At 37.0% G+C, this 26,371-nt stretch overlaps 4 protein-coding genes across 4 annotated transcripts in view; 2 read left to right on the forward strand and 2 right to left on the reverse strand.

Annotated features, from left to right (window-relative positions):
* Positions 1-381: 381 nt before the first annotated feature.
* On the reverse strand, positions 382-11,097 carry dusp22 (dual specificity phosphatase 22). Its single transcript, XM_005802322.2, has 7 exons — positions 10,862-11,097; positions 10,744-10,777; positions 7,219-7,301; positions 5,168-5,217; positions 4,912-4,986; positions 3,413-3,584; positions 382-1,831 (listed from the first exon to the last, which is right to left on the reverse strand). The coding sequence occupies exons 1-7, from the start codon at positions 10,880-10,882 to the stop codon at positions 1,682-1,684; spliced, it is 585 nt and encodes a 194-aa protein (XP_005802379.1). The 5' UTR covers positions 10,883-11,097; the 3' UTR covers positions 382-1,681.
* A 2,794-nt stretch (positions 11,098-13,891) lies between these two features.
* Positions 13,892-17,222, forward strand: bphl (biphenyl hydrolase like). Its single transcript, XM_005802301.3, has 7 exons — positions 13,892-14,118; positions 15,252-15,355; positions 15,430-15,596; positions 16,266-16,419; positions 16,517-16,648; positions 16,808-16,931; positions 17,019-17,222. The coding sequence occupies exons 1-7, from the start codon at positions 14,036-14,038 to the stop codon at positions 17,107-17,109; spliced, it is 855 nt and encodes a 284-aa protein (XP_005802358.1). The 5' UTR covers positions 13,892-14,035; the 3' UTR covers positions 17,110-17,222.
* Positions 17,223-17,327: 105 nt separating this feature from the next.
* On the forward strand, positions 17,328-20,140 carry psmg4 (proteasome assembly chaperone 4). Its single transcript, XM_005802302.2, has 3 exons — positions 17,328-18,304; positions 18,395-18,470; positions 19,794-20,140. Exons 1-3 carry the CDS (start codon positions 18,011-18,013, stop codon positions 19,913-19,915), a joined length of 492 nt encoding a protein of 163 aa, XP_005802359.2. The 5' UTR covers positions 17,328-18,010; the 3' UTR covers positions 19,916-20,140.
* The window catches only part of slc22a23 (solute carrier family 22 member 23), a 64,567-nt gene continuing 58,217 nt past the window's right edge, over positions 20,022-26,371 (reverse strand). Inside the window, exons 6-10 of the mRNA XM_023339077.1 lie at positions 26,088-26,190; positions 25,676-25,902; positions 24,171-24,203; positions 23,942-24,065; positions 20,022-23,085 (exon numbers count right to left, since the gene is read on the reverse strand). Coding sequence (XP_023194845.1) covers positions 22,665-23,085; positions 23,942-24,065; positions 24,171-24,203; positions 25,676-25,902; positions 26,088-26,190 — 908 coding nt within the window. The 3' untranslated portion in view covers positions 20,022-22,664. The remainder of the gene's footprint in view (positions 23,086-23,941; positions 24,066-24,170; positions 24,204-25,675; positions 25,903-26,087; positions 26,191-26,371) is intronic.

The following is a 26,371-nucleotide window of genomic DNA, read 5'->3' on the forward strand; positions in this document are numbered from 1 at the left end:
CTGCTCAATCAGAAACAACCAATCACAGCCAGGAGGAGGGTCTTAGCACTGTCAATCATGCTTGTGTGCACTTCTCACAGACTCCCCCTTGCTCTCTGCAACACTACAGCTTCTCCCCATCAGTTGAGCCTAAAAAACGGTTTTCCTGGAACTGTGAGTTGTTTCTCCACCATTTACACATTAAGTAGTGTGTATACAAGGTTGATTGACAGCACCATAGCATTCCTCCTGGCTCCGATGGCTTGTTTTTGACCAGGAGTGGTGCGTTTCTTCACGATTTAATCTCAGTATATAAACATCTGTTCTGTGAAGGATTCAGAAGTTCGTTGGAGAATCTATAATGAACAAACATCATGAAGATCAAGAAATGCAGCAGTCAGGTCGGGAATAATATTATGGAGAGTTTAATGCAGAGTAAGATTACAAAACAATATCCCAGGCTTTGAACATCTCGTGGACAGGCTGGGCAAGGGATGGAAAAATATGGCTGGAGTTAATGGGAAGGTGGAAAGAGCTAAATATGAGATTATTCTGAAAGAAGGTCTGTTGCAAAACACTTTAGACGGGAGACACGGCCCTACGCAGACAGTCACGGCTACAATGGAATGTTTTACATCAAAGATGAATTAATTGCTAAAATGGGCTAGTCAAAGCCTAGAAAAAAAAACTAATTCAAAATGACTTGAAAATGTGATGTTCAAATTAGATTCTGATAGGCGATTTATAAAGAACTATTGGTAATAGCCTCAGTTTAATGTGCAAAATCGTTGAGACATAAAAGATCAGCAAAATGTGGTTCTACAAAGATGAATCAGGAGGGATGGATAATATTTATGCAATTCTTATTTCTAAAAAAATACATCAAATACGGTTTGGTAATCGTGCATAATTTTCCTTAAACTTCACAATTATGCAGTACCATGTATACATCCATCACATAAAGTCCCAATAAAAACATTAAAATTATTGGGTGTAACTTAACAAAACATGAAAAGGTTTAGGGCATGAATTCTTTAGAAACAAAACAAAACAAAAACACTTTTTGGATACATCTTAGATACGAATGTGTCAAAAGCAACATTAGTTAAATTTGTGGAAGTCAAAATAGTTAAAAATAAATGAATCTGTTTGAAATGAACTCATAACTCCCTCAGTGGGTGGGTGAAATTTGACATTAATAAAAATGTACTTCCACAATATACAATTGTTTGTCTTTTTTATGCATAGGCTACTGTTAGCTGGACATAAGGCAACACAAATAAATTCAAATAATATTAATAATACTGTAAGTAATAAAAAAAACACATGTTGTGGTATGTTTACTGGGAAACTGTTCTTTAGTTTCCACTCTGCATAGAAACTAATACTCATATTTCAAGTTCAAGACACAGCATAACATAACTCACAGAGGGGGAGTGTCCGCTACTAACTGTGTGTTCACACTCAGGACTTTGTGTACATACTTCCTTGGGGTCCCGCTTGGCTGCCCTTGCATGTTGTTTTGACAGTTAGAGGCCAAGACATGACATGACAACAGAGGTATAAAATCCCCCGGCCAATCTGCAAACACGAGATTCAAAATCATTGATACCAAAGAACTCCTGGATGAACGTTCCTGCTGATGCAATTCCAACAGTCCTCAGATTTGTAGGCCCAGGGTGATGAGAGCAGAATATTTTTTTCATGTGTGACTTGGTCCCAGAACTGGGGGGACGTTGACAGAGCTGCTGCTGTCGACACTGTTATTAGATTTTTTATTGATAAGATTCTGAATTTCCTCATCGTCATTAAAGGAGCTCTTCCCGTACCGCTCCGTCCACCAGGCTCGATACTGAAAAGAGGGGAGAAAGAGTTTTATCGTTGTCTCTTATGAAGAAGTCACACTAATTTCTTCGTATTTTTTTATTCTAATCTTTTCAAGCAGACTTTTTATGACTTTCTGAAAATCTTTCTTTTAGGTCTTGGAAAAAGTGTCAGATCAAGTCACATTATCATTCAATTATAAAACTGTATAACATGTAGTTTTACAGCCGACTGAATCAAGTCGTTTTAGCTGCAGTAAAACAGCTGAATAACCCTAAATACAAATATTTAATCTGTCATTCTCTGCTTCCCAACAACTCTTCATTACATCACAACCATTTCTGAGATGTGGATAGATAGAAACACACAGGTTTGGCTCCACGCTTAACAAACACACTCAGAAACCAAATAATTTCAGCATCGTCACTGAACAGTGCTATGATATTTAGAAAAAATGTAAATGTAGAATTTGATGCTAATAACAGCATATTTCAAGAAGTTAGCTGAGGCAAGATTTCTATCATGTTACGTCACAATTATCTTTATGCTTTTGTTGGGGAACACATTGTGTTAAGTGTGGCAGATTCTGGATCTGTTGTCTCTTTCCAAAAATAAGATGTAATGAAGCACTGATGAAGCACTGATATTTCAGAAAATATTATATGCCTAACTTTTGCATTGTATAGTACAGTTTTATACCATTCTTTAAATGGAAGATTGTGTGTGAAAATCTCTGTAGGTTCCGTTTCTGTCTGCAGCAACATCCACGCTGTTTAAACACACTCAAATCCGCTTTTCTTCCAAATTCTACACTTTGTTTGAACTTTAGAGAGTCATCTTCACCACCTCTTCATCTCTAAATACATTGATCTTCAACAGATTGATCTTCAACAGGTGTACGTAAGAAAGTGAACTGTGAGTGTATTGGAGTCTGTAAGTATTTGAGAAAATCCACAATTTTATTGAATTCAAACACCTCACTCTTCACAGGTTAATCTGCCAATCATAAAAATGTTCAGACCAGAGTTAGTTTTACTTTCCATCCTTGACTTTTCTATTGTGCTGCCAACAGTTAGGCTGGTTCATGAAACTACTGGGAGCCATTTACTTTTTTCTTTTGTTTGTTAAATAACTGTTCATACAAACCAATAAATTACAAATATAAAATTTGCTGCATTTTTCTAACTTTTCCTGAATAAAAAGCTCTTAAACATATTTCAATAAAAAAATTCATGACAGAAATTTTTGCTGTGGGTAGGCTTCAAATGTGGAGCCTGCAAAAAACAAAGGACACGGGGAAGGACTAAAGTAAGGATGCATGGGAGGGAAGGAAAGAAAGAAGTAAGGGAAGGAGGGGAAAATGAAAGAAGGAAAGAATGGAGCAAGAGAAATAGGGAGGGAGGAACAATGGATAATTGGATGGGGCATCAACTCATGAAATACACATTTTATTTCCGTTCACCTTATTCTTTTCCATATTTATTAAGACTTAAAAACTACTGAAAATTTTCCAGGCTGAATGGGAACCCTATGGATAATTTCTGATCTCTCAGAGGTTCATTTTAAAAATACACGTTCATATAGCCATATTTTCATACAAATGACTAACCTCTGCCAGTTCCATGTTTTCGAACTCCTCCAGCTGCCGCAGGAAGCCCAGGTTGGGGCCCGCACACGGCCGGGCAGCCCGGACCGCCGCCAGGGACTCCACCCAGCCTCGTCCCGTCACTGTCATGAGGTAAGCCACCACCAAGGTTACGCTGCGGGACACTCCTGCCACGCTGACAAGCACAGACCCTCACAGTTAGTAATCCTTCTCATATGCACAATCTCGGCTTTAGAGTATAAAAGAAGTGAAACCCACTCCTGACGCTGTGGTTAAATGTCTGCCATTGCCTGTTTGATATGAGACAAGATGAAAGGTGAGGACATTTTCTATGAAAGTTTTTAACCTACAAGCCTGATAGGTTTTTGGTGTGGCTGAAAATGAGACCTGGGCTAATAAAATTTGAAGATTTTTCAGTCATTCTGAGGTAAATTCTTATTATGACAGGAGAATACAAACTTTTTCTGCTTCTTTCTGATACAGTACCCAGTAAGCTCTGAATTTTCTTTGTCTTTTTCCTCCAAGCAGTCAATTGTTTTATAAACATTCAGAATTATCCAAGCTATCCACAAGTCTTTCAAAGGTTTTACACCTCAGCTTCCTTTTTACCTCAGATGTTATTCGAATTGTTGGGGCATGAGAAAAACAGAATCTGAAAGTAAATTTAGTAAAAAAAACAAAACAAAAAAACAATAAAACACAGACCTGACACAAGACCTGCAGGTGCATCATGCTAAAGTTTCTATAATTTATATTTAATGGCTTTACCTGTTGGGTTCTTCCTCAGATTGGTACTGCACAAAGTTGTTTTTTAAGATTAAACCAAACATACAAAATAATAATAAATCTCCAATAAGTCATCACTTCATGTGTCATTCTCTTTTCACCTTCTCATCTTTTTTCTGTCTCATCACAGCCGCAAACATCAATGTATTTTATCAAGATTTTTATGTGACAAACACAAAGTTGTGTATATGTGGGTTTCAAATTTTTACAAGCACAAATCTAAAAAGTGCGGCATGAATTTCTGTTTTCTTTGGTATGTTACTACAAGCTTTCCACATCTAAAGACAAGACTTGTGCTGCCGACTGTTGTTAAAAATGGATTAAGCACTGTAAGATTGGATGGAGAGGGTTTGTTGAAAAAGTCTTTGTAGGTCCAGAAATGTGACTATCCCATTTTAACACATCTATGACTCCTATTTAAACCATTCCATTGTAAGTCTGGCTGTGTGGCTAATGTTGTCGACCTCCTTGAAGGCGAACCTCCACCTTAATCCTAAATCTTTCCCAACCTTTTTTAGTTGTTTTTTTTCTTTTTTATAAGGACTTCAAAGTGAAGGAGGTTGCAAAAATATACAAATGTATATACTACTACTTTCTTAAACTTCACAATTATGCATTATGTTGTGTTGGTCTAATAAATTACTCAAAAATAAAAGATTTATGGCACCAAGCTACAAAAAGCCAATAAGAGATCAAGTCTAAGAACTGGTCCTCACCAGTGAATGAGGCAGCCCTCTCCTTTCAGCCGGCTCTCATGGATAAACATGATGCTCTCTCTGAAGTACTGAATCCTGGAGAAAGCATCACATCAAGCAGCTTATCATTAAACATAACATTCTAAATATAGGGAGGTATGTATCTAAAATGGAACGTGTTAGTTACAGATCAAATGTACATATTTCAGTTGAAAGAAAAATTAAGCAAATTGCATTGCACATAAAATGCCAAAATCTGATCTTTTTCAGCACTCACAAGTTTTGCTTTGAGTGGTCAGACGCAGATATACAGAGATAAGTCATGTCCTGCACAGAAGAGGAAACAGATTAAATTAGAGATGTTAAAAAAAATTAGGTGCAGTATTTTGTGAACAGAAGTTCCTTTACACTTGCAAAAACAATAATATTAAATATATTAATTGTTCTTTGTATTTCAAGGTCATTTAGATGCAAATGCAGTGGCTATTACACCCTTCCTGTTTTTTCATGATAACGTGTCCTGAAACCTTGCAGCCCTTGCCCTGTGAGCGATGTAGATTGTGACATAACGAAGTGAGGGTGTGAGTTGGGGTGTACGTGTGTGTGTGTGTTTACTCTTCGTTGCACCTGGCAGCTGATGGTACATTAACTGGACAGAAACCACCTCATCGTGCTATGACTGCACTTGTGCAAAAACCCCTGAGTCCTCAGGGACAGCGCAAACTCTGGAAGTGCTCCAGACACTTTTCGTAAGTATTAGTAAAAATATATCCACAGTCTCTGCAACCTTTATTTAAATTCTGATCCTCTCGGTCTGGAAGAAGTTGCTGAAAGCACCTCATGTCTTTGCACAAGTTCATCACTATTATTTAATAAAATGAAAACGTGACTGTGAGACTTTATTCCTATGCATGCTCATAACAAAATTCCATTCTTGTACAGAAAAGTGTATTTGTAACAGATTTGATCAAATAGAAATTACTGCATCACTTTATTTTGCAATATGGTAATCACGACCGCATCTTTTCAATGTAAATGTCACATCTGACCACAGAGACTTAGTGGTTGCAAATTTTACCATCCTCTCTCAGGAACCATCACGTCGTCTTCCAAGAAATCAATCAGTCAGCAGTTTGACTGTTGAGTATGCAAATAAACTGTCCCATCTGGCCATTCTGTCTAAACTCGACCTGAGTCATCTTTAGTTACAGACTTTTAAAAAAAGCAGTGTCATGCATTTTTTTACAGAAAAATTCTCATAATTCTCAGATTATGTGTTCTATTAGAAATGAACAAAAGTGTGTGAAGTATGTGTGGGCCAGAACTTTTGAAAAGTTTTGGTGGTTGACCAGTTTAGGTAGTGATACTGTGTAATACAAGTTGCTGTTTCTCTTCAATGTTCAATGAAACATTCTGGCATGGATGGGAGAAAGTGTACAGAAAACTGAGTACTTTTCATGATCGCTTTCAGCAAGGAAAAGATGAAAGTTGTGAAAGCGGACACTGTCTATCAGACAGATTTTCAAAAATGACTCCAATGGATTATTTTCAAACACTTTTTTTTGTTTTGTTCACCCTGTTTCTCATGTTCAATCCAATATGATAAATAAATACATAAATAAATAAAAACATTCCTCCACTTACCGGCACATCTAAGTGCTGCAGTGAAAACTCAAAAAAGTTGCTTTTTTTTGTCCAGTTTTTTGTTCAAAAGTTTTTGGACCTCAATGTGCAGAACTAAAAGCTTCTTGTGAAGAAAATATAGCATCAAACAGCAGCTGCAACAGCTGACAGATTTTCACACACGGACTGAAATTCCAAACAATACTGAAGCCTCAGTAAACGTTGTGTTTAATGAAACCTGGTGGATTCCATGTCTTATGACTGTCACACTATTGAAAATATGAACATCTGTCTATTTCAGCTGCCTTTGATAACGATTTCATTGAATGCTCTTATCTCACCAATGATCTAAGAAAATGAAAAAATGTTTCAGGAAGTGATTCTTCAATAGGTTGAAAACATAAAATAGATAAACCTAAAGGATGATTAGATATATCATATTGTTATAAACTGTTTTAAGTAAATTCCCTACATACCTTTGTCACACAAAAGTACTCACACACAGCTGTAGGGAGATATTTAACTCTGAAGAGACATAGCAGCTCCGCAGAGATTTAACACTTTCACAATGAGTACTGATCAGTTGGGACACTGGCGGGTAAGTGACTGAGTTAAAAGGACATTAAGTACTCTATAGTTGGATGAAGGTTCGGGTCGTTGGGTCACAAAAGCTCATGTAAAACGCCCAATTTGAAGTTTCCTCACCTCCAGGACAGGTGCAGCTGTGTCATGGATTGAGAGGATGTGTGTGATGTTGTGCTTTGCCAGCAGCTCCCGGTCCTGTGCATCTGTGAATCACAGAAAATCGAGAAATTTTAAATTATTTCTGCATCCAATGACAAATGTCAGCATGAAAGCTGCAACCTAAATAAAGCATTTTCTGCCCAACAACACCCCCCCTCCCTTAAAATCTTCCAAGCAAATATGGCCGTATGGTTTAAAAGTTTTGCTCTTCTTTTGAACTGAAAGAAAAACCGGAAAACCAGTGTTTCTAAAACAGTCCAACAGCTTGGCCCAAAAGCAAGAAACAGTAATTGTTTTAATCAAATTTTGTTCTTTAAAAGGAAGCCAAATGTTTTCTACGATGGACAGATGTGCTTTAAGCATTTTTTTTCTCATGCTTTGCAAATGTGCAGGATGTTGCTAATGCCACCCCAAAAATGCCTAGAGAAGCCTTCACTAAGCCCCGCTGCAATGCAAGTGACAATTAAGCAACCTTAAACTGTAGAGATTATGTTGCAAAAATATGTAATAAATGGTAAAACAATACAAATATGTTTAATTATCAAAGTATTTGTAAGAGAAGTACAATCCTGAGTCACTATCTATATGTTCCCAGGATATACTTTATGCAACATAAATCATAAATTGAGGGAAGGCTAGTAACTCCCCTAAGGCTCAAAAAGCTAAAGTTAACTTTTATTTTTCATATTTATTGCCAAAATCTGACATTTAAGACCAAAATCTATTAAAACTATGCATAGTAATTAAAACTATGCATTTTAATTATCCAAAGATACAAGATGTGATTCATCAGTGTGAACACATGCAGTTTTTGTTGCTTTTATCAAGACTCATATTGGTAATGTAGGGCTCTGTATATCCTTTAGTTTGATAACTAGTAATGCATGTATGATTGGGACTGACTTTTTTTTTTACCTGGCTAAACTGAAATTAAGACTAGCTGGCACTGTTGTGTATAAGACAGAAAGTCACATATTGAACATATCAATATATTTTAAGACACACTAAGGGGGGCTCTTTAGCAAGAAATGAATCATTGGAAGTCAAAATTGGAAATAAAAGAAAGTGCTCATTTTCATTTAGAACAAGCACATGCTAGCAGCAGGCACGACGGAGAAATTTCTTCAAATTTATATCCCCCTCGTCATGGAAACAACACCACGAAAAAGATGCCGCTTTTAAGGTGAGGAGTATCGATCTGGCAGTACAGGGAAATAGAGCCGCTGCACGTAAGCTCGGCGTGAACGAATCCATGGTTCGGCATTGGAGACGCAGGGCTGCGTCCTTAATGTCAGATTTATTAAGGACGCAGCCCTCTGCTCTGCTGTGTCCTTGTGGAAAACAGAGAGCGGCAGAGATACCAGCGGCTTATAGCCCGGTGCGGCTTATATATGTACGTTTCCAGTTTTTTTCAAAAAAAAAATTGTAGGTGTGGCTTATAGTAAGGTGCACTCTATAGTCCGGAAAATACGGTAACTGCACAGAGAAGCTGTGGTTATTGACAGCAAGTGTAATCCGTACACTAATCCGTTCTCTGATTAATTTGGAGGTAAAAGGGACTGCAAGAAATATTGCATTGCCTTTAAAATTCAGCTAGACCCACCACATTCCTAATTAGCAAATGATAAAGGACTAAAAGGACTCAATGCAAAAGGCTATGATTGCTTGCTTTGCTCAGTAGAGCAAAGTATGAGCAGCCTTTCACATCTCTATTTTTATCTGCAACCCATGAAGGCATATATTTGTCCAATGGACAGTGTTCACAGACATGTAAAATCTGTTTTGAAGGACAAAGATAGTTTAAAATTGTGAATTCAGGCAACAGGCCTTCACAAATAAAGGAAAATAGAAGTGTTTCTAATTATTCTTTCAGTTATTGAGCTGATATATTGAAAATAAAATCTTTTCTGCAATATTCTAATTTACTGAATATGACTGTATACTGTTGAGATTAGTTGCATACTTTGATAACTTTGTTACTTTGAAGAATGCCTGAACTTGACCCCCTATAAAATTCCAAATCATATTAGGCACTGACAATTTAAACATTATCTATGTGTAGAAGTAGATTCAATATGTATATGGTTTTATGGTATTAAGATATTAGTTCTCAAATCCCAATTTCAGAATAGGCCAATTTTACAGAAATGCTGTGAAATATAGAAAGTTATCAATGGATTTGATTTATTTGATGCAACTTTCATTTTTTCTATTTACTCAGACAAAATACATAAATGAGAGATCCAGTTTGGAAGTGACTACTGGCTTCTGGCCTCATGGTGGACTGCAACTTTCACAACATCCAAATTTATTGACAGTCTAATTTTACAGTTTGTTTGTGTGGGCTGTCCGAGTTTATTTAACATTGAACTGCTTTTTAGAGGTTGGCTTGCCCTTGGATTTGACAGCTTAACTAGATCTTGGTCTTAGAACTACTTGGTTAGATTTAGACTCTTGCTTAGGGTTCAGCTACTATGGAAATCCACCAATTACTGGCCCAGTGAATGTGGTTTTTTGGGGAAATTCCCAATTTCTGAGCCTTTAGTGCAGCATGTAGACATCTGGAAAAGTATAGCAGGTATCCAAATCAAGACTCCATTTTTCTACGAGGTTCATCAAGTGAATTTATTTAGATAAATACTATTGTTAAACCTGAATACATTATGTTTGTAGTTCAGTTTTAGCTGAATAAACTTGAATCTCATCTGAATGTGTTTAAAATAACTTAAATCACAAATGGAAACCTCAAAGGTTTAGTTGTAAAACTCATTGACCTTAAAAATTTTTTTTTTGGCTAATTCAAACTAAGACAAAAATTGTGATATACACAGTTTGGTGTATATATAGCATGAGAGGCAGCCTTATAACATTAGACCTTATTATTTCCTTTGTCGTGCACAAATGTCTTTAAATAGGCAAGGCAACAAGCATAAAAGAAAAAAACATCAAACGTGTTGCTAAGATGAAAGGTATTATGTTTCCTATTTGACAGCATTTTTCAGAACAGGTCACGTTTACAAAAAAATTCTTCCACATATTTATGCTATTGCCTACGTGTTTATGGTTCACTGTGCGAATTACATATAAAAAGAGCAACCTCATGCTTTGGTTTGCTGTTTTGTGGAAACATTTGGAATGCATCTCATATCAGGGACACCCCCACAGCACGGGGCATCCCCTCCCACGCCAACGCTCATCATATTCACAACATAACATTTATATTCCCCAGCAGCTGCACACCTCAAACACAAAGGAAAAACTTCAGTAAAGATAAAAACAGTACTGTAAAAGTTTTTTTTTTCTTGTCAAAATGCAGTACTCCAGTCGTTCAGCTTCACACTGTGACCTCTCTACTCTATAGAAACCAAGCTCAGTGTAGCAGTTCACCACATGCTCCTCCATATGAGGAACTGAAACGTGTTCTACTATGCTGTCCTGAAAATTATTAAAAAAAGGAATCATTTCTTCACTGACATGAAGGCTTACCTTTAATGTTACCAAGGTACAGATCTGGTAGGATCTAAAAAGAGCAAGGAAACGGAGCTGAATGGACAATGCAAAAAGAGATTTTGGAGATTTAAATCGATTCTTTGTGATACTTTACCTTACTTATTCCATTACCCATCTTTGACAGAATGTCTTAGTTCAAATCTAAGACAACTATATGGTCTTTATCTTCCAATTCAGACTTCGGGGACGAAATCCTGATGCTCTACAGCAGCATTGCTCTCAACGGACATGCTCCGTCTCACCGTCCTCCAACCATCCTTGATAACTTCTTTGGGGTCAACCAAAATATCACAAAATCTTTGACACGTCCGCAGCTCATGTCCCGAGAGATCTTTCACTAAGAGCATGTTGATTAGAATTACGTAATGTCACCTTAGTAGTGAAGCACACTGCTTGGGTGTTTATATTTAGACCAAGCTGGTTCACGGGATCGTGCATAGACACATACCAGTCAGACAAAGATGGTCGAGTGCCAGGAGAAACAGGAGAACACATCTAGAGCGGGGTGACGTCTGGTTGTCACCATGTGTTGAGCTGTTCTGCCATACAAGGAGCACTTCTCAATCAGATTCAAAATACTTGCAGTAAATCACATTTTTTACTGGTTTTCCTTGACTAAGCAAGCGTAGTCCCCCATTTCCCAATAATTGTAACAGTATTTCAACTGATTATTTGTAAAAAATACTTTCAAATCAATTATATTCTCTGTAAAGGTCCATACAATCAGAGATTGGAATAGTTCATTCAGTAGATGTGATGAACGAAGAGCCCTAACATATTCAATTTATTACAGAAAATTAAGTAAAATCGTCAAATCACAGGCCTGATTACGGGCCTGCTTTTTTCTTGACATTAAGAATTACCCCGCTTAACTTTAATTTCTTGCTCTCTATTTCATTGAACACACTTCAAGTTTTGCATTTCCAGTAAATCTGGCGACACCTTCAACTCATCGCTCATAGCCAACCAGGGTATTTTTAGCCCGGTTTTTGTGTTGTGTTCCTGTATGCGGTTCAGTTCATGGCACTGCTCACACTCATTAACAAGCATAGGAGTGCGGAGGCGTTTACAAAAACCGGGGACGTCTCAAACAGCTCATCAGGGCTGACGAGTCAGACATAAACAAACCGGCCTTTGTTGAGGTTTATATTAAAAAAGTTTTTCATAAGTTCGTTACAGGAAATACTTTTCTGCTTGATTATTTTTACTACCTACTTAAAAGTTCTTTGGCTGTACCTTTTTTATTAAGGCATTTCTCCGTTTAAGTAAAGGCCACTAGACTCCCGAAGTTTAAGAAGAACATTTTTTAAAGACATAAATATGTGTAATAATTAAACAAGAAAATTAGAAATGCAACCCTCTACATATCTTATGCTAGGTCTTTGTAAACTTTGGTACAAACATATATTCTAAAAAATATATAATTAATTTATTGTAGCCTTTATCAGATATTTATGTTTGTTTCTTATTTTTAATTTTTTTCTAGAGGAGATTTCCTTGAAAATATAGTATTAACATTAACATCAAATATTGCTGGAAAAACATATTTTACAACCAGATCTTAAAGGTGAATTTTCATCTGCCACACATTATGGTTGGTACAGTCTGTCAAATATTGAATTAAATGTTCACATAGAGTATTTAACTCACAATCAACATAGGCCTTTAAAGGCGACAGTGTGTTTTTAGCAAACCAAGGACACTATCTCTGTAGATCAGTGTTACAAAAGATAAGAATATCAGTTTTTCCATTTTAAGCTTTGGAGGTTTATCTCAAACCATGAGTTGTGTTTTGCAAAACTGTTGCAGAAGAAAGTTTTGTTACTTTTCTTTTTCAAAGGGGTGAAATGGGAGAGTAATCCACAAATCAATGAAAAGAAATATTGCACTTATTAAAGATTAACCTCAGGAGTTTCCAAAGAAAACTAAAAAGGACTTAATAGGACTGCTGCTGTAGAATAACAGCTAGATGGACAGAGACAGACCTGCCTAATAGAAATGACTGGATATTTTAAGAAGCTAAGGCTTAATTTTCTGCACATATTTCAAATAGTGAGAAGAGGATGGCATGGCAGCTTTGGCAAATGCGTCACAAAGGTATAAAAAAAAAACAACTTGTAGTGTTCCATATCCAAATAGTACAACATACTGTGATTCAAATATTTAAGGAATGTTGTAGTTCAGCAACTGAATTTTATATTTCTGCAAAGTTCAACATACAGCTGAATGCAACATCATTACCTGTTTAGATCAAATGTAGTTTCTCTACATTTGATCTTGGGTTGACCACTTTGCCCAACTCTGCCATCTTTATGGTCTCTGCCCACCATTGATGTATTATTTGCAATTATGGCTGTCATTAACTTTGTGTACTCTGTTTTTCTTTGAAAGTAAACCTGGCCCGTTGCTTTTCTGTGTGGTTTTGGTTGTCCTGTCTTCTCAGCTTCTGCTCAATCATGGCAGATGGCTGCTCATGCTGAGCCTGGTTCTGTTGGGGTTTTCCCTATTAAAAGGAAGTAGTTCCTTCCAACTAAGAAATCTTTTTTTAAACAGTTCATTATCTATTTTTAATTTTTTTTGTACCACTACTAGGTTAACCTTTCAAGGTAGTTTCATTTAACACAAAAGTTTTATTGTGGTTTGAAATAAAACAGAGGTTTTATTGTCTTGCTATTAATCTTCAACTCTCTCAGATTCTCAATCAGACTTAAGGTTTGGCCCAATACCTGTGGGTCACTCAAAAACATTAAATTTACCAATAAAGTATGTATTGGTAAAGATAAATTACTTTAAACTTGAATCTCCTGGGGATATGAATAATTTTGGGTGCAACTGTATACCTGGAAAGTGCCATAAAATTATATGTTTTATAAATCATTATCCCATTTAATAAACTAAATTGAACTCACCTTTCTTTAATCCCCACACAAAAGAAAATACACATATAAATATGTAATTTCTTAGAGTGATTACTGTACAAAGCCAAACGTAAGAAATGAAACTTTTGAAGTAATGCACTTAAATCAAAGCAAAACGCATTTTTCTGGATTGAAAAAAGTAAATTGTACATTCTTGCTCCTTCCCGTACTTTGGCTTTAAATTTCACTAACGTGAACACGCCCAAACCTCACTCACTCAGCGCTGCTACCCGGACTTCCTTTCAAAACACCCTCATGCAGCTCATGACTGAGACGACTTTGAACAGTCTTAAACCGCTTTAATCCAACCTGTAGTAGCCGACCGTGTGGCTGCAACGCTGATTGACTAAATGGCCTTGCTTTTGTTTGGAAGACGTTTGTTTAAATGCAGCAAAGACGTCGGGAAGATCATGGAGGCATCGCAGCTGTACTGGTAACTGTTAGCAATGCAAAGCATTCAGTAGGAGAACGTATAATGTTCAAAGTTCTTCAAACTGCCTCTAAAACAGATGGGAAGTTCATTCGGACAAGTCTAGTTTTATTGCTAGGTGCGACTGTTTTTACGTCAATATTTGTTTGTTTTTTATATATCCACTAGATGGCGCAATTTCTTTAGATGCACAAAGAATGATGAAAGTCGCCAAAATCACCAGGAAAACACCCAAAACTCCTTTGGAGTTTAACTTGAAATTCACATGTATTTTTCTAATTAAATTATGGTTTTTATGTTATCTTTTTTTTTAGGTTAAGGCTTTAATTTCTGCTTAGGATTTACGTGGTAAATTTTACTCAGGTCTACTTTTAATTTATTTCACTCATATTGTGGACAGCACACTTTTTTTAATCCTTAAAACAGTCTGCTAGAGTTTATTCTAAAATTATTTGAAGATTTTCAGTTTTAGAAAAACTTCTGGCTTGTTTTGTTATTTTGTTGTAAAGCATTATTTAAATAAGATAAAATATTTCTTCCCAAATAGGAGCGTCCGCATGCACATCTCTGGTGACGTCACATGAAGCATATAACAATCATTGCAAATTAATTTAGATTTTTCTTGTTTATTTTTGTAAAGAGAATTGGAGAATTGGAGTTTCTTGTTGTAAAGAGAATTGGAGCTGACTGGAATAGCTTGATTTCCTTATTAAAGATTTTAAACACTCGTGTGGAGCCAAGCTATTGCAAAAATAATATTGTCAGGTCAATGAATTTCATTGTAATGAGTTTCTTTAAACTCCCAGTGTTTCCTGAAGAATTCTGTGGTAATGGCTTAGCCAATAGTCTGGCTACAGTCTGGAAGACAGTTTTCAATAAAAAGAAGCAAAGGCTGAAAATGTTTACATGGTATTGTATTGCATTAAAAAACAAATTTATGAAACTTGTAAAAAACTTACCCTGCAGTTTTACCCTGCAATGTGTTTTGACCCCTTCCTGAGATCATGTTACACTTTTTTTCTCTGCTTCACAAAATAATTCACATTACTGAGTGCGATCATGTATCCTTCAGATCCAAACACGTTTTTAAGCATCTCTTCTAGTGTTTGCTTAGATGCGGTTTTGTTTCTCTGCAGCTCTTCAGCTTCCTCAGGCAAGCGGCGTGTTAACAGCGTTGATCTGTACTACGAGCAAACAGGACAAGGGAAACATGCTGTTCTTCTCCTTCCTGGTGCTCTGGGTAAATACAGACCCACCAATCTGAGGATAAGCTTTAGTATCTTGTGTACAACAGATCTGCCTTTTTTACCATAGGGAGCACAAAGACAGATTTTGGTCCACAGCTGAAGTCTCTGAACAAAGAGTGTTTCACTGTGGTCGGTTGGGATCCCCGTGGTTATGGGCAATCCCGTCCTCCAGATCGAGACTTTCCTTCTGACTTTTTTGAGAGGGATGCAAAGGATGGAGTAGATCTGATGAAGGTGACTTATGACCACACTTAACTGTACAGAACCATTTTCTGTGTTTCCATCCTCTTCCAATAAATACAGAAAAACAACACCCTCCATATACAACATAGTTCATGTTCTGATTACTTCTTTCCACAGAATTATGAAACACAGTCAAACACTTGTCTTAAAGGGAAGGAAAACAAGGCTAACAGCCTACATTAGTACTTTAGTGGCTAACAATCCTAATAAAATCTTTGCTTTGAGTGCCCTCTTTTTGTCAGTACAAAATTTCTGTTGATGTCCAAGTATCACTTCTTTAGATTAGTTGTTCTTTCCAGACATTGTCTCTGTATTGTTTTATCCATGATATATTAGCTATAACGGTGATTCATTTTTCTTCAGTGTCTGAGCAAAATGAGGAAGAGTGGGTGACTTTAACTGTTTTAAGTATTGAAACACCCCTCATCCTGTACACATGCAACATTAGGTCGAAATGACTTTCTAGGGCTTGTCAACATTGTAATTTTTGTTTTAAAGGCGAGATGTCTCATCTGTCTTAAACTGCTAACATTTGCATATATAAAACTATATAATCACTTATGTGTGTATCACAAAAATGTATACTATTTTTAAAAATTATTATGGAAATATTTGTAAAAGTATTCCTTCATTGGTATTTTGTTCATATTTTTTTAACAGACTCTAGGTTTTAAGAAATTCTCTTTGCTGGGTTGGAGTGACGGGGGAATCACTGCTATGATTGCAGCTGCAAGGAACCCTGAGCTGATAAATAAGATGGTCGTCTGGGGATCTAATGTCTTCGTTACTGAAGATGACTGCAAGCTTTACAATAGTACTCCAGTTTTTATTGTCCATAATAGCTGCCGGTGCAATAATAGACATTGTTTTTATCTACTGATTGTATATTTCTTATTTCTGGGAATATCTAGTGGTCCGTGATGTCTCCAAGTGGAGTGCAAGAATGAGGCAGCCCATGGAGGAAGTGTATGGAGCGGAAGCATTTGCTAAAATATGGGAGAACTGGGTGGATGGCATTGCTCAATTTGCAAAGAGACCAGAAGGTGAGGAAAACCATGTTGTTGCAGAAGCATAACAACTGAAATGAAACTAAAATGAGCCCTGTTTTTGCCTATTTTAAAAAACAATACATAAAAGAAATATTTTTGATGTCTTATTTTGTATTTTAGGCTGAAATTATTCTTTTTGCATTTTATGTTTAGGAAATATCTGCATGGAACTTCTACCTCTTATCAGTTGTCCCACCCTGATCATACATGGAGAGAAAGACCCTATGGTCCCCAGCTTCCACCCTCATTACCTTCACAAAAACATAAAAGCATCACGGTGAGACCATATTCCAACCAATAACTTCTAGTTCATTAGATTTATTGTAACAATGAGCAAAAACATTTTTCCCCCCCCTAAATCTAGGTTGCATTTAATGCCAGAGGGAAAGCATAACCTCCATCTGAAGTATGCGGAGGAATTCAACAAACTAGTCGAAGACTTCCTGAAAGACTGAGGCAGATCATTAGTTGTTTTGTAGCCTGCAAACACTAATCTTCATCTTGGATACGTTTGTTTAATTTTCTCAAATTTTCTTCTTTTTTTGACAAATAAAACAAATTATTAAGTCTCAAGTCCACAACTTGTAATTCTGTTGAGTACTTGTTGTTGACTGCAAACTCAACAATGAGATTTTGTCAATCATACAGCAACAACATGGTGAAAAGAGAACAACATTTGCTTCAAAGAATAGTGACCCTCACCATATTAATAATGGTCGCACAAGCATCTGTTATAATTTGGGGGCCCTTCCCACATTTGACCAGGTTGGACAGCTATGTTTGGTAAATAAAATCTAAGAACTTATTTTTGTTTGATGATAAAACTAGTTTGATTATCAGAAACATTTAAATGTGACCAAAAAAATAATATACTTTTATAAGTTGAAAAATATGGATGGATGGATGGATGTGGAAACAATTGTCATAGAACTATGAAATCAACTGAGTTGATCTCTTAGCACATGCTTTCCTATCTTGATCTGGTATTTATGAAAACAATTATTTCATTACTTTCGGAATATAACTTTTTTCAAACGAAACTTTTTTTTGCCAAAATATTGGCCTGTTGCTGTTTTTGAAATATAAAATATGTTCTACAATAACAAACAAGACCTTTAGGATAAATTAAGGACCATAAATTAAATAACTAATATTTTTTTTCTAATTGCCGAAATGTGAAATGTATGCACATTCAACATTGGGTAAACATTTCATTGTAATATTTTCAAAAAGCAATTATTTTATTTGTTGCAGTTTGTGCCGGTGTTCTGACTATCCGTGCTATCTCGTCAGATTTTCCCAAGGTAGGGCGGGTTAATGGGTAGCGCAGATGGTTAGAACACCGGAGCTAGCCCGATGCATCTGAGATCGATTGGTTTGGTCTGCCATTTCCCCCACTGTAATCAGGAAGTAGCTCCTGTTGTTTCACACGGGTCGACATTTTCCAATGTTGGCGTGACAAAGTGCGTCAAAATGACTGAAATGCTGAACGGTTCGGACTTCGGGGGAATTTTGGTGCATAATTTCTCCGAGAAGATTCTGGAGCAGGTCGTCCACTTCCACGTGATGAAATTGAACGAAGGCTTTTTCCTTTGGGTCGGTTCGGCTCCTGCTCTATCCAACCTAGCGGTTTCAATGAGCAGCAAATATGTGAGTAAATGGGTTAATTCAGCAGCTGTGTTTCCGCTTCTCATTGATGTTTTCTAAGTTCAGTACATGTTTGTTTCTTATGGTTTTCAGGATTCGATGCCGTTATCTACATTGGTGATGGGAGATCCGTCAAATACTGCAGCAAACTCTTTGGCACAGAGGCTAGGTAATGTATAGTATTAATTTAATGTTTTATCACAATGTTTCTGTACTCGGGTATAATAAGTCTAAGAGTTAAAGCTTGTATTAGGTTGAAGGAGATCTTTATCTACACTGATGATTTTGTATTTTTCAGCTAGTTTTGGCTGGATGCACAGATTTTGATAATGATACATTTTTACTGTGCTTTGAGAATTGTAGAAATTAAACTTGCAGCATTTGATATTTCAAGTTCTTTCGAAACTGAAAGTGATATTGACATTGATGCTGAAGGAACCTGATGAATAAATACTAGTTTGCCTGTTGTACAACAGCAGTAATAGTACCAGCATTTTGATCTCCATCATATGTTACATATAGATAGTGAATAACAAATTTAACACTAAGACATGCAAGTAAGAAAGGTAAATAGTATGAACTAAGTAAGACATTTTAAACAAATGCATAAAGCATAACAAAAACACTGCAGGTTCTGGTGAGTGATATAGTAAGGACCCACTATGTTTGCTCTCTTTATATTGCAAAAATTGCACACAGGCATCAAATTAGGTGCACATGTTGACAGCATCGTTACTCATCATTTTGAAGGAGGTATACTCTGTTTAAACCAACTAGTTTGGTGTTTTTCTGACTGTTGGAGTGAGGTCATAAGAACTGTCTGAGGCCTTCAGAAAAAGGATTCTAGTAGCCTATGAGGTTGATAAAAAAATTTAAAAGAGGTTTCAAAATACTTTTAGATCATTTATTCAGTTGTATGTAAAATAGTCTTAAAGTGGAGGAAAATTCAAAACGACTGCCAGCATGCTCAGGTCTGGTTGTCTAATCAATTTCACCCTGAAAGCAGACCGCAAGACGCTGAGAGAAATTTCCAAACCCTTGCTTGTTAAATTAATATTTTTTGTTTTCTCAAACTTCAGTAACTTTAGCAATCTTTTTTGTGCATCTCACATACTAAGCTCTGCTGCTCAAACTACAAATGCATTTTGCAATAAGCAGGCATTCCAACTGTATAAGATTAATTGCAGTAGAAGCAATGTTGCAACAAAGAAATACTCAAAATCCCTTGTCTTTAGTAAGATCAACCCTTTGTATGTCATTAATTTTATAGAATATACCTTACTGGCTCAGATTTCTCAGGCTAAATTCCCACCATATTTTTAAGTCATGTTTTTAGTTAGCACAGCTCGAAGCATAAGTCGCTAAAAAAACCCTTTAACTTCCAAATGCTTTATTCCCTCACATACATAGTTCATGTATTGTTTTTTAACATTAGCCAGTGAGTTTGTCTAATGAGCCAAGTGAACAAAGATCTTTCTGTTTTTCTTCACAGCAAAGAGGACCAAAAAGCAAGTTTTTGTGAGTTACAGTCTTCCGATGACAGACTCCAGCCTGAGTTTGTTGGTGGAAAATCGGATCAAAAAGGAACTGGAGCTTCACCCTGAGAACTTTTAAAAACATGTCACCCCTTTAAGACATTTACTTTCCTTACATCAACACCTGCTTATTCTTTTCATTGTCCTGCAACCAAACTCCCAAAACAAAACAGACACACAAGCAATGACATCCACTGTTCTTTTATTGACATAATAAATTAAGTGGTTTATTATCAAAACATGTAGGCCTATGGCTTTTTGTACAAATGCATCTTATTAAAAAAATAACACTTAGAAAACAGCATTAGAGACTGAGTTTTTTTCTGTTTTTCATTGCTTTACCTGTTAAACATACAAACCAGTAAACCCATACAACACTAATATGGTTCGAATCATTGTTTGGATTAGTAGGCTGGTTCATCTAGTTGATGTGCTTCTAAACATGTGAAGATCAAGATCCATACATTATGAATGAATGGCACATGTACAAATCCTACTCAGTATTCACATAGTATAAATGTTCACAGTTACAACTAGGCCAGTTCTAAGCTGCTGTACTCTAATCTTCACACGTGTTTATTTAAAAAAAAACAGTATTTTATTGTGCTTTCTGCCTAATGTTAAACATAGAAACAGCAGGATTATAACAATACTAAAATACATAGAACGAACAGTGACAATTGGAGCGGAAATATTTGCTAATGAAGGAGGTAATTCAAGCAACAAGTTTGCCCTTGGCATCATTAGAAAATAAATACTGGAATTCTTCAGTTACATCTCATTTCAAATCTGTAAAAAAAAACACAGAGCCAACGAGATAAAGCCATTGAAATGCTGAGATACATCATTTAGACATACAGCAGTACACCGCCCTAATATCCATTCAGCTCTCAGATTTGTTTCGTCATCAAGTCTCAAAAGGCTACACGCAAAAGTCTGCCGTGGTCTCCGGCTGTTTGTAACGTTCGACAACCATCATATGTGCCCCTGACAGTGTTAGTCTTTATTTAAAGATCGGCGTCTACGCCGACCGCATCTCAGGATAAAGTGCCACAAATGGACTTCAATTAGTGGACACAAATGAGAAGGGGAGAAAATATACATGTAAAACTATTAAAACCATTTGTCCCCTTTCATGCAAACAAAAAGATATTTATAGTGGATTAAGCCTGTATTTCCAACATATTGGCTAAAAATTCACGAACACTTGATTGTGTCTTTGACATTTAGTGCAAAATAATGTAAGAAACTCTTTGCCCCCTTTCAGATTTCTTCTGTTTTTGCTTTTGTCACACTTGTATACTAAAACCATAAAGCAAGTTTTATGTCAAAGATAACCTGAGTAAAACACATTTTTCAAATTATTTCATATATTTAGGGAGCCCCAGTCCCTTTCTTTTTTTAAATGATGACTTCGCTACCATCACTTACATTTTCTGAAAGTTGAGTTCAATTTCACCAATCTTGATTAGCTTCAGACCAGTAGAATCAAGAAATTACTTTAGGGGAAGTTTAAAAGCATGAAGAATGTTCAATGATCTAAAAAACACACACACAAATTGAACTGATCTAAAGAAATTTGTGATCAGATTGACACCTATGGATTTAGAATGGATGATGAAACCATTTCTAAGGCTTCAGGACACCAAATAACCATATTGTCCACAAATGGAGAAAACAATGAACATCAGTGAACCGGAATCACACAGAGCAGCTCAACCAGGTCACAAAAGAACCCAGAACCACATCTGAAAGCACTGCAGACCTTAGTGTTCATCATGCAACATTTAAAAGGAGGCTGGGTAAAAGAGACACTAATGGAAGAGTTCCCACTGGTGAGCAAAAATACCACAAAAACCCATCCCATATTCCCAAAATTAAACATCTTGACTATCCCACAAGACTGAATTGATGGGACCATGAATACTGACATTTAATGTCAGCAGCAGATGTTCAGCCAACACAAATTAAGGTGTTCTACTGGCCTGTTCAAAGTCTAGATTGGGATCTGCCTGAGATTCAGTGGTATGACTTTAAATAGGCCTCTCAAGATTGAAAACTATCTAGTTTCGTTGAACCGAAGCTATTCTGCAGAGAAATGTGGACCAAAATTCCCCCACACCAACATATGTTACATACATACATACATAGATTTTCTTTACACTCATGTCCCTACTGGGGTCAGGAGGGGTGCTGGTGCCTTTCTCTGGTGAATGTTTCGGGCGAGAGGTGGGGTCACCCTGGGCAGGTTGCCAGTCTGTCGCAGGGCAACACAGAGTTGGGTTTTTCAAGTTGGGTTGATTTACCTTTTTTTTCACTTGCTAAATTAAATTAGTACATGAAAACTACCTTTTTTTTGTATTTGCTTAGGTTATCTTTAAACGTTCACCAAAAACCAAAACCAGAAGTTGAACCATATAGTTTTCCACACGCAAGAACTATTTGGGCCCACTCAAATGATCCACAATTAGCCTGTTTCAACAGGGCAAATCTACAAACACAAAAGTCACAAAGTTAATCTGCCATTGGTTTACTTCCCTGCATTCATTTACTTTAAGCAGTGCAGAAAAATCATCGTCACATTCTGACTTCAGATAAACCAGGTCCATACAATATTTTTTGGCAACTCCTGAATGAATCATTGTCACTAAACGTTACACAAGCTTGCTATCATTGTCATCATCTCAAACCTCACTACAGTTTAACAGCAGTTCATCTGGTTTGTCCGAACATTTTTGCTCCTTGCCTCCTAAAACATTTGATCACATCTTAGATCTGGTTATCGCTGCATCAGTTATTTGCACAGTAGAAGACTATTGCTGTGATGTTCATACCCCGTTGGCTATGGCACAGTTACCAATCACCTCACCACCAGTTGCAAGAGCATAGGAAGCAGGTACCGCTGCCAGAGCGGTGGCGACTGCCGCCGTAGCGCCCCCTGTGGCTGTGAGATGTAACGGCGTGTCGTGAACACGCGAGTAGTCCCTTTCGTACTTGACGAGGAGGAGATGCTGTTCCCCAGGATGGAGCAGGGTCTGACGGGTGAAGGTTTCTCCGTCGGCGAGGCTCTCTGGCAGGGGTTGGCCCCGCGGCTCTGGCAGCAGCAGCAGGCAGATGATGCACAGCAGCGTGCAGCAGGCAAAGATCACGTGATGCAGGAAGTAGCCCTTTTGGTTGTGCAGCTCCATGATTGGGGCGGTTAGCATCCCGAAGCCTGCACTAGCCAGGACAAGGCCCAGACCTCCACCCCTGTATAAAGCGAAAATCAAACTCACTTATGTTCTGACAGAACAGCAGACAAAAATGGTATTCACACAAACATAGCTGAAATATTTCTAGTAGAAAAAATTTAGTCATGATGGTCATAATGTGTAAAATAAAGCAGCATTCCAGGTGAGGTGGACTTGACATTTGCATTTACTTTACAAATAGTGCTCATAAAGGAGTATGTAGAAGTTAATCTCCATACCTTTTTTATAATAAATGTGTAAAAGCAATTAGATTATGTTCCAAAGTCTTATTTAAAAGGGTTAAATAAATAGCATGATACGATTGAACTGGTATTTTTATAAATACTGTGAGCATTTCATTCCTACAAAGTACTTTAACACCTTAATGGGCTCCTGTGATGACCATAAAATATGGCTCTGAGATGGGAACTGTTTTTTAAATCAAAGAAAATTATTCAGATCCCAACCTGACTTACTTGACGAGCAAGAACTGAACATGTGTAATCTATTTTGTTTATGCAACACAATTATTTACTGGGGGAAAAACTCCCATTCATTTGAATATTCTTCTGAGATTATCTTGTCTTCTAAAGCATGTCAAATGTTTACACTTTTTCATATTTGCTAATTTTACCTACAAAGTAAAACTGGATGCTGAGGTCAATATCCTTGCAAGGTGTTTTTAAGCCTCATAAATCAAATATCTTGAGGTCACCAAAGATTACTTGCTTCTTGTGACCACAAGAGAGAGCAGTTGCTCTTCATAAAATGCACTGTGATCAGGAGAATGCAATGTAATTTTACTGTTATACTACTTGCAATTAATTTATGTTGGTTTAAACTATAACAGTAAAAACAGCTACGTTAGGACTCACCTGATGACAGTGGGAGTGATTTCAGCACAAAAGAAAATACTGAGTGTGCTGACAGCATGAGAAGAAAACATGCCGATGATGGAGAAGGCCACTGAGAATTTTCTGTTCAGTGTGTCTCGTAGAACTGTCCCAAAATCCCCCCCAAAAAATCAAGATGAAGTCAGCAAAGTAAAAAGACCTGATGAGGAAAGCGTTTTAGGTCAAAATTGAACTGAAGCAGCAGCTGTACCTGTGTCATGGCGGAGGCTGTACTTTCCAATTACTGGAGTCCATTAGTGAGCATTGAAGAATGGAAAAGAAAGGAGAGCAATTCATTAGTAAGCACAAATGGTAGAACAGTGCTGACTCAAAACAACCAAAAAAAAACAGCCCTTAGGACTCTGAACAGGAACAATAAATAATGACTACTGCACAAGTAGGTCAGAAATGCAGAATGATGGTTAAACTGTAGTCTGTGCCGTTTTAATGACTCAGGAACTTCCTGCAAGGTGTGCTGAATAACCAACTTTCTGCCCAACATAAGATTCAATACTTAGATTTATTATTATCCATGATCATTCAGTTAAGTTACCTTTAACTAGAAATTTGCTATGCATCTCAAATTCAATGTGTTTTAGTGATCTAGAAATACAATATGTAATAAAAATTGCCTGTTCAAACAAACAAACAAAAAAGAATTTATGAAGTTAAGAGATGTAAATGTCAGCACGTCTGGCTAACTATCTTAATTTAAATTTTGATTTTGCTTGCTCCACAAAATAATGAAATAAAATTGGTAACATACAAGATATTATTAAAAAAAGTTGTTATAGGTAACACCTGGAGGATTTATACTAGCTGCACTGATCATAAACATATTATTTGATAGGAATACACAATAGAGTCATTTGTATTCCACAATTATTTCCCAGAAACTGCAAGGTATTTTCCAAAACTTTCATTGTACTTTCAAAACTAGCCTGTATTACAAATCACGTTGTAACTATCATTATAAGATACATACAAGTTCACAGAAAGCAACTTGTAACTCATTTTCATTCTTGGAAACTAATCCGCGACATCCAGCAAAGTAACTTATATGTTGTGGCAGTGAAACTTGCACATTCCAGGATGGAACTTGCGTATGAAGTGAGCTGTAACTCCCTGCAAAGTAACTTGTAAGTACCAGCAGAATGCTGTACCTTGACTTGTAGGTTCTGTGAAGTAGCCTGTACTTCCACCAAGGTATCTTAGTCAATTCAAAAAGTAACTTGTAAGTTCTGCCAAATGACTGGCTGAGAGTTTTTGTGACACCAAATGAGTTCTGGATAAAACTTTTAAAGGCAATAATATAGCTACAATTATTTTAAGCTCAATGGAAATTTCCCCATTAAATATAGCCAGTGCAACTTGAATCTGGTCGCAGATTTATGGCACTTCAAGTCCTCAGCTGTTGGGCAACAGAAGGTGAGTGTAGGAATAACAGGCACTTGGTGCTGCTCTTGTTAAACGTCCACACAAAGATTCATTTTCTATTGAGCATCAATCAGAATTTGACATTTAAATTGGTAAAAATAGAAGATATGCTGTGTAGCATAGCTTCATTTTCAGACAAAACATGCACTTGTTTGATGAAATCAGATTTCATCACATTACAGTTGGCTCTGCCTTTTATCTACAAAACAAGTCAATGACCTCAGCACAGTTTCCAAAGCAACTTCAAAGTGCCATGCCTGGGGGTAAGTGTGTACTCACAATTGAGCAGACCCAGCTGCAGTAGTGATGCCAAAGCTGTTATAATCATGAAGGTGAGCAGTCCTCCACGCCGACCCATCAGTCCCACTGCAGGGCAAACAGCCAGGCATGTAGCCACGGCGATGCCAGCCATGGTGTAGTAGTCTGTGTGGCACAAAGCCGTGGGCTGGGCCTCCGGGTCCATCATACTGCGAGCGAAGCAGTGGTGGATCCCATAACCTGTCAGACTGCACAAATACAAAGTGAGAACACAGCCGTATACAGGAGACATGTGTCCACCACAGGGCCTGAGAGGATTTAGATTCACATTCTTTGAGTCTGCCTGTGGATGAAGTAATTCATGTTGTCAATGCAACGGATGCTGGCTATGATGAGCAAAAGAAGTATTTAAAGGCAACCACAACACACTTACGAGTTCACACATAGCACCACAATGTTTTTCCACAGGTTCCTGGTGCTCATCATCTTGACAATGCAGCTCCTCTGGGGTTTCTTGTGTAGCTCCTGTTCCAGCTCTGGTAGGAAACATGAAATTTACACCTTGAGATCTATTTTTACTTTCAGATGATAATAAGGGATCTTTTGCTAAGGGTCCTTTTTAGCACAGAGAAGCTAACATGGTGTCTTGGTCTATCTTCTTGGTCACTGAGAAAAAATGACAAACACTCATACTAGAGATGAATGTGTGTCTGTTCA

Source organism: Xiphophorus maculatus, chromosome 9 (genome assembly GCF_002775205.1).
Source record: "Xiphophorus maculatus strain JP 163 A chromosome 9, X_maculatus-5.0-male, whole genome shotgun sequence".
Taxonomy (NCBI): Eukaryota; Metazoa; Chordata; class Actinopteri; order Cyprinodontiformes; family Poeciliidae; genus Xiphophorus; species Xiphophorus maculatus.